Source organism: Lolium rigidum, chromosome 3, assembly GCF_022539505.1.
Source record: "Lolium rigidum isolate FL_2022 chromosome 3, APGP_CSIRO_Lrig_0.1, whole genome shotgun sequence".
Classification (NCBI taxonomy): Eukaryota; Viridiplantae; Streptophyta; class Magnoliopsida; order Poales; family Poaceae; genus Lolium; species Lolium rigidum.
This window is the reverse complement of record NC_061510.1, coordinates 139,980,923-139,994,094: the sequence shown is the minus strand read 5'-3', so window position 1 is coordinate 139,994,094 and position 13,172 is coordinate 139,980,923. Positions and strand designations below refer to the sequence as shown.

The following is a 13,172-nucleotide window of genomic DNA, read 5'->3' as shown; positions in this document are numbered from 1 at the left end:
CCCTCGAAGGCACGGAGACAGAACGCACTCGCTCGCCTGAGGTGATTGATGGCTAGCTGTATGTAATGGCGAGGCAGGGAGAATGTGCATCTCAGTGATCGGGGTTCATGGCCTTATATCCTTGGGCAGTATGAATCCGAGAAGGTTTCGAGCCTTTCCTGAACCGCCTTTGGGTTACCTTGTCCGAGGATGAATCCTGGTAGTACACGGTTTCTATTTCAGTTTCCCTAATCCGTCAATCCGATCGCACCGGAAAAGTGCACGACGTCCGTGTCTGGTGTTTACTGTCAGACCTTCCAAACATGCTTACATGTTACTTGGGGATGCTCACCTCCCGATTTGGATACAAGCATCCACTCGGCTATTTTCGTGCTGACTTGCGGTGACGTGGTCTTTTCGTCCTTACAAAAACTTGATATATATACATCTACGATACAAAAATAAATAGCTTTTTCATGTCAATATGTTGTGGACAAATATATGAGGCAACACGAACTCATGCAAATTACCGAGAAACCAAGCCAAATTGCTTGTAGTTGATTCACGTGTTTTGTTCTTTCTTCCTTTTCATGACCATCGCTAACAAAAGCCTCTTCATAATAAAAGAATAAAAGTTGTTAGATACAATTACACTTCGACCAAACACAAAATTACACATTCTAGCTTTCTCATTGTCAATGCAAATGTTCAAATTGGCCGCAAGGACACAGAGACTAAAAGTATCGTCACCCTCGTTGCTTGCTTGCCACATGCACGTTTCATTGAGAAGAAAATGTTTGAATAATTAGGGTTTTTGGATTGAGAATAAAAAAAAATCATGTCAAGATCCAAGGCAGCAATTAAATTGAACCTTAAAGATCGAAACGATTCTGCACTGGTGCAAAATAAAAATAAAAATCCGTACTTAACAACTAAAAGGGTGCTAGATCTATCGATAAATAGTCAATGCCTATAAGTAAATACTACATAATTGGAGGTATAATACTGGGAAATCTGCATAGCCACATATCATAATGATGTATGTGAATATAATGCTTGACAAAGCATCAACATTACACACTATCCGGAGGAAAATGCAAGATCAGTTGGAAGGTGGTTTATAGACACAAGCGTCTTGAAGACTTGGGGATTCTCCACTTAGAGAAATTTGCACGTGCCCTCCGTCTTAGATGACCTTCATTTGAGTGGCGTGACCTCAACAAGTTTTGGGTGGTAATGGGAAACCATTATGATGAGGTGGATATGGAGCCATTCTACGCCGCTACCAAAGTCTCCATTGGTAACGGGAACACTGCGCCTTTTTGGGAGCCGCCTTGGCTGCATGGAAGGAGCCCCAAAGATATTGCCCCTCTCGTGTTTGAAGCTTCCACCCGCAAGAATTGAAAGGTCAAGTAAGCCTTGCATAACAATGCTTGTATTTCAAAGATCAAGATGGACTTGAATCTAACGATACCACACATCCAACAATACATCTGATTATGGTATGAGGTCAACACTATCCAACTTAGAGAAGATGTGGGGGACTCAATTCTGTGTACTATCACCTCTAGTGGGGACTATTCTTCATCTCCGGCATATAACGCACAATTCTTTGGAGCCTCTAGCATGAATAAGATGGTGTGGAAGGATTAGCTTCCACCTAAGATAAAATTATTTGTTTTGCTGCTGATCTGGGCATTACCCTTCGGGTACCTGACATTAGTCTATCTCCTTTGGCCCAACAAAGGGCCCACGAAGATTGCCCTGATCCAAGGTCGGCATATACGTCGGTTACTACAGAGAAGACTCACAAGAAGATGGATCCTTGATGAACAAGGCAAGAAGATGTCGATAAAGAAAAGAATAGACTAGATCTTGATGTAACCTAGTCGAGTTCGGACAGGACTCCCGGGACCTGGCCTACTATATAAAGGCCAGGAGAGGGTCTGCCGAACAACAACACACGAAACCCGCACAATCTAGCAGACACAAACCCTATAAACTTTGCCTCCCGGCGAGTTCGCCATAGCAGTCTATCGGCTGCCCCACTGTAACCTATATTACTCGATAAATCAAGATCCGACAAAGTAAGGGGTTTTACCTCATCGAGGGCCCCGAACCTGGGTAAATCTTGCTCCCTGTTCGTTTGGTATCCGATGTCTCGTGTTTACCTGCAAAATTCCGTCAACCCTAAGCCCATCATGGTGTGAATTGCCGAGGAGCTCCCTCGTCAATTGGCATCGTCTGTGGGAAACCTGCTGGTACAAGGCACTTCATCGGCTATTCCGATTTTGTTGGCTACATGTTCGCCGGCATGACCACCACCATCGGCTCCATCGTTGCCGAACTCGGGGAACTCGATCCGCTTCGGGTCCTTCGAGTTCACTCCGCACAACGACACGTCGCGTTCTTTTTAGGCCTGCGCGGCGGGATGGATATGACGTTCGGGAGCGTCCACTTTCGCGTTGACTCTGGTGGTGTTCTTCGGCTCCCAGACCAGATCGCTTCGGGTGCGGCGACGGTCGCGACTTCATCGACAGCTACATCTGCTGCTTCATCGTCAAACGCGGTCGAACTATCGGTTGCAGCGGCGGTGTCGACTCCAACATCTCCATCTTCATCGCCACACCGTACCATGTCCACCACGTCTGCCGAATCTGGTGACTCCGGATCATCGGATCTGACATCGTACTACTGCCTCGACTGTGACATCAGGCACAAACTTGGCTCAGATGCTCCTCCCTTCGTCTGCAGCATCGAGTACTCCTCCGACAACCTCTCTCTGGCCGGGGACCGACCCGCGCAATACCAGGTCTGCGTTACTTTCGGAGCAGCAGAGGAAGAAACCGGAATCTCAGTAGTTGGCAACATTGCGCGCGGGGAGAACGATTAGCAGCAGGATGGGAAAGCTACTGATAGCACCACCATTGTAGTCTCCCAAACGGAGTGGGATGCAGCGCAAAGGTGCGTTCGGCTAGTCAGAGAGCAATCAGAGCTCAACCAACGTCAATTGGCGGCTGATCTGTCAAAATCCATCACCAAGCTGATGGAAACCACTAACAGTTGGGCTGATGGCGAAGACCGCACAAGAAAATCACGCCCGCTCAGTAGCAACGACGAAAGCAATCGAAGGCACCCGAATAGCATCGGGAGCAGACACGAAGCAATTGATCACACTGGTGAGACCACCAACAGTAACGCTTATCAGAGCAACGATCAGTATGGCGAGCAATATAGTGAGTGACGGGCTAACAGCCATGATGGACCTAGGAGTAGTCGACAGAATCGCTTCCCCCGGGTGCCCAACCTGCCAGCCACGGAGCAGCTAAACGCCCCCTGTTATTTGCACGCCTACATTGATCCAAAAGATAACATCAAGAAAGCAATTCACTTTCTCAAGGGTTGCCGACAATTCCTCGAGATCCAGAAATTGTGCGAAGCATTGAGGCCTTGCGCCGATACATAGGCGCACCCGACAACATATCGTATAGCTGCCTCTAGTCAACCGCCTGGGCTGCAGTACCAACAGGACTGTCCTTGCGTCCCAGCCAAAGACTTTCCTATATCGCGAGGGTGGGTGAACATGATCCACAAGGCTATCATCTATAAAAGGGAGTCCAAAAAGTTTACGCGAGAGGTAATTCTTGCAGAAGTAGGCATGGAAAGTGTATCAGCATACATCGACTGGTCAGAGCAAAGTATCTTATTTAGTAGGGCCGATCATCCGACGGTTGTACCCAGGTCCGGTCACGCCGCCCTAGTACTTGAAGCACAGATTGGTGGATTCAACATGTGTAAGGTGTTCATGATGGTGGCAGTGGCTTAAACCTTTTTTTTTGCAAGCACAATGAAGGCAATGGGTATTACAGTCGATCTGCTACAAGAATCTGACACATGTTTTCACGGCATTATCCCGACCCTACCCGCGTATCCTCTGGGCAATATCTCGTTGGAGGTCTCGCACAATACTAAAATGCGTCCCATGTAGTTACTTCAAAAAAAAACTATTTTGGCACCCCGAAAATGAAAAAACCATCTCCCATGGGTCGGATTGGAAATCCGCTCCCGGGACCTTGCTTCCCATCCCAGGGACCACGCACGTGCCAAATATGGCCTCGTTCTGGCAAACTATGCGGTGTCACGGGCCGTTTCCTACTCATTTGCCCTAAAAGCCATAGAACTCCGGACTTGATAGCCCTGTTCGTGAAGGGTTATCCAAAATAATTGCCGTATCCCAATTCCATCTTACGGAGTGGTTACTAGGACACATAAAATGATGCCATGCGGCTCCGCCAGATTTTTTTTTCGTTTAAATTGCCATCTGGCTAAAACGGAAACCTGAGGACATATAAGAAAGTGATTGAATTGTTTCTATGTTAATATGGTAATGTACATGATTCAAATATGCATGATTTTGATATAAACGGATAGAGGATGTTTTTCTGAACATTTTGATACCTCATTCGCATTTTTCTAACATCATATGAATTAGTTATGATTTTTACAAAATTAGACAAATTTGAAAAATGGCCTACGCCGAGGGTGGCCGTCGGCGTAGCCCTGTCTACGCCGAGAGCTGCCCTCGGCGTAGCCCTGTCTACGCCGACGTCAACGCTACGCCGAGGGTCGAAAGGGCAGGCTGCCCTGGCCGGGCCATACGCCAACGGCCCCGACTTTTAGCCGTCGGCGTATAGCCTGGCCCTCGGCGTAGCCTCCCATTCCTGTAGTGAGCAGGACATGCACAAATGGATCCTTGCTACAAAAGGGTAGTTGGGATGTTACAGTTACAGGGAAGACAGGAGCTTCCCATGCTCAAGTACACTTGTATGAATCCAGCTCTTTGTTACAGTTCAATGCACTCGAATAACTACAAAATTATGAAACCCTATCAGACTATCATGGATCATTGGGCACCAGAGCAGCTTCAGACCATCAGCACCTTCACGTCAGAACTAGCGCGACCTGTGATCTGCTCCCACTGCACCTTCTCTTGAAACCACGGTCTTGCTGCATCTGATCGTCGCATCGCGTCCTCTTCCTGCTGTCGTGGCGTTCGCCGTGGTACCCATACGAAGCTGGCATGTTGTCCATGGCGTCGACATGCTGCGGGACCATCGGGTAACCGGTGCCACTGTAAGTGTAAGGCATGGCGCCATAGCCGTAGTACATGGAAGGATCGGCTGACCACGGCATCCCACCAAAGAAAGCGGCATCGTAGCATGCCGGGGCAAATAGAGGAACGTTGTGGCAGCCGTACTGATGACCGGCATGGTTGCCGGTGCGTGTTCCCGCTGTGTTCGCCGTCGCCGTCGCCTGCTCCTTCTTTCTTGGTTCAGGCGCCGCAGCTGGATTCGACGTCGATTCGCTTCTGTCGCTGTCCTCCGAGGCGGCACCCTTCTTGGAAGAAACTTGGCTGTGTTGCGAGGCCGCCGGACTCTGAGTCTCCGTGGCCGGGTTGCTGCCAATAGAGTATCCGGCGTTGATGGCCCTGGCGGCGAGAATGTTGGAGATGGTGGTGCGCAGCGCCGGATTAGGAACCAGATCATCTGCGCGCGCCTGCGACCCGCACACGCACTTGAAGTTGGCGACGATGTGGGCTCGGATGCATCTGTCGCAGAAGCTGCTGAAGCAGCACTTACTCGTCATCACCGCGTCTTCCATCACCGTCTTGCAAATCTTGCAGTAGAGATCCGCGGGGACGCCGTCGTCGTCGACTGGTGCCACTGCAGCAGGCGAAAGCACCGACGTCGCCTTCCCGAAGTCGAATCTCGGGTCGCCGTTGGTGGGGCAGTGCTGGATGAAGTGGCCCGGGACGCGACACCTGCGGCAGACGTAGCCGGCATGCGGCGCCGGCCCATGGTATGCTGCGCCACGGTGATTGTAACGAGACGGCCCCTCCCACTTGAGTTCCGCGCCGTCGATCACCGCGCTGATAGCCTTGGCCTCGTCGTCCTCCTCGGCTCCCGCCGACGCGCTCGACTCCGACGAAGAACCGCCGCCGCCTTGCGTCGCTTTGGGGCGTTGAGTGGGTGCCGACACGATGGCATCGGCCGGTGGCCCGGCGACTCGGCGCACCACCACCGTCGTGTTGCGAAGGACCAACGCGCTGTCGTCCGTGTACTCCTCGCCGGTCTGCGCGTCGGAGATCTCGATGCCCTCCCTGGGACCCCGGCCGCGCGTCCGGCCGTGGCCGTGGCGGCTTGTCCCCATGATTAGGCGCTTCACCTCGCCGACGGAAATGGAGGGCGCCGTGACAGGCAGAGAGAACGTCTCCACGCCGCTCCTGTACCGGTAGTATACCGCCATCCTTCCCTCGTGATTGATCTGCGACGACGCACGGAGACGAACGCACTCGCTCGCCGGAGGAGATGAATGTAGTAGCGAGGAGGAAAATATGCATCTCAGCGATCTGGGCTCATGGCCTTATATCCTTGGGCAGTATGAATCCGAGAAGGTTTCGAACCTGTCCTGAACCGCCTTTGGGTTAACTTGTCCGAGTATGAGTCCTACTACTAGTACACGGTTTCGCTTTCAGTTTCCTTCCCTAATTCGATCGCACCGGAAAGGTGCACGACGTCCGTATCTAGTGTTTATTGTCAGTCAGACCTTCCAAACATGGTTCAGCTGGGATCCGGTTGGCTTTCATGTTGGTAGGGCGAAGCGCTTGGGGTTGCTCGACTCCCGATTTGGATACTCAGCTATTTTCGTGCTGACTTGTGGTGACGTGGTCTTTTATTCCTTACAAAAACCTTATTATAACTTGTTATATACTTACTAAACATCTATGCCATAATTTTTTTAGATTTAATTTCATTCTCGGTCAGATGACATCACTCAATTCTCGGTCAGATTTAATTTTATTCTTGGTCAGAGTACATTATTCATGTATAAGGAGTTGGAACCGTGGTCTGACAATGATGGTCACAATCTGATGCCTTGTTACGTCCACGATTTGACGGTTTAGTGCACCGTGACACTGTCTAGTTCGGAGCTCCTGGTGTGACTTGTATTCGTGGAGAATTAGCACTTTCCGTGATGCTTTTATCCAATTTAGGTGGTGACACCAATCCTAACTAGGCAAGCTAATGTGGTTGCAGTGGCCAAATCATTGGGTGACCCATGTACTCGTTAGTCATCATGTTTTTCTTGCTCCAGGATGTAGTGTTACTCCTATTTAGAAATTAGCTACCTTCCATGAATGTGTCACAACCCACTTTTCAAAACTTTGCATGTTTTCTAGTTTTGAAAAATTGGAGCCAACAAAAACTTTTTATTCATGCTACTTTGTGTGTGCATAGGATAGATGTTGCTTATGGTAGTACTTAAATTGCTCTTTGAGTGTAGTTTTCCACCATAAACCCTTAGTGCCATTATTTGAAAAACCATCTAAAACCCTAGGGCTTCTCTTTTACTGGTTTACCCTCTCCCAAATTTCTTCATCACATGAATTAAACCCTAGTGGACCTTAACCCTTGTTGCCAAAAATTCCCTAAGCTAAGGGAGAACACTCTTCTCTCTTATTTTGGACACCACCTAGGGTGGCATCATCACCACCACCATCACACCTACTTCTCATTTCATCTAAATCTTGTGCTTTGCCCCTCTCTCAAATTTTTTGGCACATGCAAGCCTCTTGCATGCTCTCTCTCTCTCTCTCTCTCTCTCTCTCTCTCTCTCTCTCTCTCTCTTTGGTCCCTGCCCCCTCTCTCTTTTCCCTTCTCTTTTTCTTCCAGGGTGCAAACCCTAAGAGGGGATACTTCCCCCTCTCTTTTTCCCTCTCCTTTTTCCCTCTCTCTTTTCCTCTCTGGTTGGGTCGAGGACAACCCTCTCCTCTCTTCTCCACCCTCCCCACCACCCTGGCCTAACCCAGGAACCCTAGCTAACCCCTCCCTCTCCCTCTCACCGGCCCAACACGGCCAACCCACCCCTCCCACCAAAACCCTAGCCCAGGCCGGCGCACACGCGCACGCCTGGCAGCCTCCCGCGCGTCATAAATGCGATGGCGCCTCAGTTACCCTCCAACGCCTCATCTTCGCGCACGGGCGCCTCGATCCCCTCCCCCGTCACTTCGTCGCCTGCGCTAACGCTTCGTCGACTGCGTGTGGACGCCGCCCGCTTCGCCTGTTGGCCACGGCAGATCCCCATGTCCCCCTCCCCTGCCTATAAAAGGCGCCCCGCAGCCACTCAATCCCCTTTTCAGCCCCGCAGCCGGAGGAGGCGCCCCGGTTGCCTCCTCCGGCGGCGACATGGTGAACGAGGTGGCGGAGAGAGGGTGTTTTGGTGGCAACGGCGGGGGGCCTCCGGAGCCGTCCCTCGCGAGAGAAACGACCCGGGAGGGACCGTGTTCTCTATGTAGTATATGAATTTCTTGTTACTGTTCTCTGATGACCCTAAGAGTCTAGCTTCTTACTACAAATCATGTAGTATTCGCGTATTTGTTTCTAATTGCAAGACCTGAAAATGCAAATGCAAATCTTGTATGTTCTGAACAATAAGTACTATGATGTGGTTTCTCGTTTCTTAATTTCTGAAGATTATGCATTTCTGAAGACAACCTCTACACACTTGCTCGGCACAAGATGCAATGCCTCATGTCCAGCAACAAAAAAAAATCTGATGTCAGTATAAACATACAGGATGATACTGTATTATGCTTCCTATCATAGAAATTCACAGAGAAATTTAGATATTCCCGGACAAAACCGAACAAGGAAGTACTAATTAACACTAAAAGTTACTCCGCTTCAAAATTAAAGGTGCTACTTCAATCGCCAAATACAAGCGCAGGACATACACAAATGGATCCCTTGTTCTTTTTATTGCTACAAAAGGATAGTTGGGATATTACAGTACAGGGAAGACAAGAGCTTCACATGCCCAAGTACACTTGTACGAAATCCAGCACTTTGATACAGTTCAATACACTCTCGAATAACTACAAGACTATCATGCATCATTGTGCACCAGAGCAGCTTCAGACCTTCATCGCCTTCACGTCAGTACTAACGCGACCTGTGATCTGCTCCCACCGCATCTTCTCTTGAAACCACGGTCATGCTGCCTCTGATCGTCGAATCCCGTCCTCTTCCTGCCATCGAGGCGTTCACCCTGGTAGCCATACGAAGCTGTCATGTTGCCCATGGCGTCGACATGGTGCGGGGCCATTGGGTAACCAGAGCCACCGTAAGCGTAAGGCATGCCGCCGTAGCCGTAGTACATGGAAGGATCGGCTGACCACGGCATCCCACCAAAGAAAGCGGCATCGTAGCATGCCGGGGCAAATGGAGGAGCATCGTAGCAGCCGTACTGATGACCGGCATGGTTGGCGGCGCGCGCTCCCGCTGCGTCCTTCGTCTCCTGCTCCTTCTTTCTTGGCTCAGCCGCCGCAGCTGGATTCGACGTCGATTCGCTTCTGTCGCGGTCCTCCGAGGCGGCACCCTTCTTGGAAGAAACTTGGCTGTGTTGCGAGGCCGCCGGACTCTGAGTCTCCGCCGCCGGACTCTGTTTTTCAGTTTTTTCACCGGAAGCGCTGCCGGCCCTGGCGGCGAGAATGTTGGAGATGGTTGTGCGCAGCGCTGAATTAGGAACCAGCTGGTCTGCGCGCGCCTGCAACCCGCACACGCACTTGGAGTTGGCAACGATGTGGCCTCTGATGCACCTGTCGCAGAAGCTGCTGAAGCAGCACTTGCTCGTCACCACCGCGTCAGCCATCACCTTCTTGCAAATCTTGCAGTGGAGATCCGCGGGGACGCCATCGTCGTCGTCGACTGGTGCCACCGGAGCAGGCGGAAGCACCGACGTCGCCTTCCCGAAGTCGAATCTCGCGTCGCCGTTGGTGGGGCAGTGCTGGATGAAGTGGCCCGGGACGCGACACCTGCGGCAGACGTAGCCGGCATGCGGCGCCGGCCCATGGTATGCTGCGCCACGGTGATTGTAACGAGACGGCCCCTCCCACTTGAGTTCCGCGCCGTCGATCACCGCGCTGATAGCCTTGGCCTCGTCGTCCTCCTCGGCTCCCGCCGACGCGCTCGACTCCGACGAAGAGCCGCCGCCGTCTTGCGTCGCCTTGGGGCGTTGAGTGGGTGTCGACACGATAGCATCGGCCGGAGGCCCGGCGACTCGGCGCACCACCACCGTCGTGTTGCGCAGGACCAACGCGCTGTCGTCCGTGTACTCCTCGCCGGTCTGCGCGTCGGAGATCGCGATGCCCTCCCTGGGACCTCGGCCCCGCGTCCGGCCGTGGCCATGGCGGCTTGTCCCCATGATTAGGCGCTTCACCTCGCCGACGGAAATGGAGGGCGCCGCGACAGGAAGAGAGAACGTGTCCACGCCGCTCCTGTACCGGTAGTACACCGCCATCCTTCCCTCGGGATTGATCAGCGACGACGCAGCTAGCCGGAGGAGATTGATTAGCGAGGCCAGGAAAATATGCATCTCAGCCATCAGGGTGCATGGCCTTATATCCTTGGGCAGTATGAATCCGAGAAGGCTTCGAGCCTGTCCTGAACCGCCTTTGGGTTAACTTGTCCGAGTATGAATCCTAGTACTCCTAGTACACGGTTTCGCTTTCAGTTCCTTCCCTAATTCGAAAGCACCGGAAAAGTGCACGACGTCCGTGTCAGTCAGACCTTCCAAACATGGTTCAGCATCCGGTTGGCTTTCATGTTGGTAGGGCGAAGCGCTTGGGGTTGCTCGCCTCCTGATTTGGATACTCGGCTATTTTCGTGCTTGACTTGTGGTGATGTGGTCTTTTCTTCCTTACAAAAAAACTTATTATAACTTGTTATATAAACATCAAAAAACATCTATGCCACAGTTTTTTTAGATTTACCTTTATTTTCGGTCAGATGACATCACTCCATTTTTTATGCATACATTATTCATGTACTACCTCCATTCATAAATAGACATCTGAGAATTGTCTAAATAGATTTAGACAAACCGTGGCCTGGCAATGATAAACGGAGAGAGTATAAGGAGTTGGAACCGTGGCCTGACAATGATGGGCACGATCTGACGCATGTTACATCCACGATTTGGTGGTTTAGTGCACCGTGACACCATCTAGTTCAGGGTTCCCGGCGTAACCGGTCTTCGTGGAGGATTGACACTTTCCGTGATGCTTTTATCCAATTTAGGTGGTGACACCAAGGCTGACTAGAAACACTAATGTAGTTGCACTGGTCAAATCATTGGGTGACCCATGTACTCATTAGTCATCATGTTTTCCTTGCTCCAGGACGTCGTGTTACTCCTATTCAGAAAGTAGCTACCTTCCTTGAATGCTTCCTTCCACGTTTCCACTATGCATGTTCCACTAGTTTCCTTCGATGCCGCCCACCGCTGAAGATTCATTGAGGGGGGTTTTAGGAGTGACTAGCACTTGCAGTGCAGTTGCGGGAGACGTTGTGCATGTGATATGATGTCAAAGATCTGCAGCGGTGGGTCACAATAGTAAAAGAGATATGTTTGACCAGTCAGCGGGGCACACTTGACTAGTCTTTATAATGGGAACTGTTGTAACATCACATCAAAGGTATTTTGATGTCTCTGATCACCAACCTCTCCATAAATAAGTTCTGGTCATCCTACCACCTACGACGACATAATTTTGTAGCGACATGGTATCTACCACGGTGCAAATCTAGGACTATGCTTTATTTGGTGCCATGAAAAGCGGTCCACCAAGAAAAAAATGTGGAGCCATTTGGATGAGCCACAAATCTATCCCCATATGCCTAACGCTCTTGTAGTGAGACAATTATAAGTTTTAAAAGGCAATTTTAGTTGACCAATTCTTATAAAATTCAATGGAATTCCTTTTGTGTTTAATTATAAAATTATTCTAATGAATTTTATTCTTCTTCTTTGGATTCAAAATAGAAGAATTCCTACCCAAGAACTAAAAATGACAAGTTCTTCGTTAATCATGAAAAAGAACCACTTAGAACATATTATATTTGTCGATCTTCATCGAGTTATGATAATTCACGGAGTAAGCGCGCTATTCAAAATCGAATTAGAGTCAATCTTTCTTGTGCATTTATTATATTATATTAAATTTTAGAATATATTTTCTATTGACATCCTCCAGACCACGGAGAAGGTAAAATTCGAGTTGCAATTCTATTTTGTTTCTCAAGTCATTTTACTCTATTCAAATCCGATAGTCATTTTTTTCTTTATCTAGATTCTACGAACAAGAATCTTTTTTCCGAATTAAATGGAGAATCCAATATCTTTTATGTTTTCTACCTTACAATTTTGCTAGATAAAAAACAATAAAATAAATAATATATATTTAGTTGATTTTGTTATATATATCTTGTAGTTTAATTCAGCTTTACTTTCCAATTTCGAGGGGATTTCCTCTCTTTGTTGATTTTTTTTCTTCTTCCAATTATTCTTCATTCAATTCAGTTCAAATTTTTTTGGTGTAATCAAAATACTTCAATAGATACATGCAAGAAATAGGCCAATTCGGTAGCTTTTTGTTCCATTTCTCGTGATGAATTCAATGGTTCAGAAAAAACTAACGATTATTTTTCTCAAAGAAGAATAAAATGGGGATATGGCGAAATCGGTAGATGCTAGAAACTTGATTGTATTGAGCCTTGGTATGGAATAAGTGGTAACTTCCAAATTCAAGAAACCCTAGAATTAAAAGAGGGAAATCGTGAACCAAATCGGTGTTTTGAGAAAACAAGGAGAACTAGAACACAAAGGAAAAAAGATAGGTGTAGAGACTAAATGGAAATTGTTCTAACGAATCGAGTTAATTACGTTGTGTTGTGTTGTTAGTAGAATTTCTTCTAAATTTGAGAAAGAAGGAATGTAGGACTAACTCATTACCATGTTGGTGGAATTGCCACTTGAACTACGCGACCAACATTCTCACTCCCTCTCTTCTATTATATTGTTCAATATGTTCCTGGAGACTTTTATGAATTTCACCGGGATAGGGCCTATAATAGAAGTAATAAAGTGAATGAAAAGAAATAAAAAAATGCGGGGCAACCTAAATATCACTATTATATCAGGACTATCTAAGTGATTCAATATTTGCCTTGGAATAAAAGGAATTTATAAAAATACTTGCATGCACCAAAAACCGTGGGTCCACGGGGTAAATCCATTAAAAAGGACATGCTACAGTTGGTGGGGTGCTTTCTTTAGGAAGAAATTATTAATAG

At 48.6% G+C, this 13,172-nt stretch overlaps 2 protein-coding genes across 2 annotated transcripts; both read right to left on the bottom strand.

The window, feature by feature from the left end:
• Nucleotides 1-4,920: 4,920 nt before the first annotated feature.
• Nucleotides 4,921-6,285, bottom strand: LOC124703882 (E3 ubiquitin ligase PQT3-like). Its single transcript, XM_047236119.1, has one exon. It carries the CDS (start codon nucleotides 6,283-6,285, stop codon nucleotides 4,921-4,923), a length of 1,365 nt encoding a protein of 454 aa, XP_047092075.1.
• A 2,685-nt stretch (nucleotides 6,286-8,970) lies between these two features.
• LOC124703834 (E3 ubiquitin ligase PQT3-like) lies at nucleotides 8,971-10,338 on the bottom strand. The gene has a single exon (XM_047236072.1). The coding sequence runs from the start codon at nucleotides 10,336-10,338 to the stop codon at nucleotides 8,971-8,973; it is 1,368 nt and encodes a 455-aa protein (XP_047092028.1).
• Nucleotides 10,339-13,172: the final 2,834 nt, after the last annotated feature.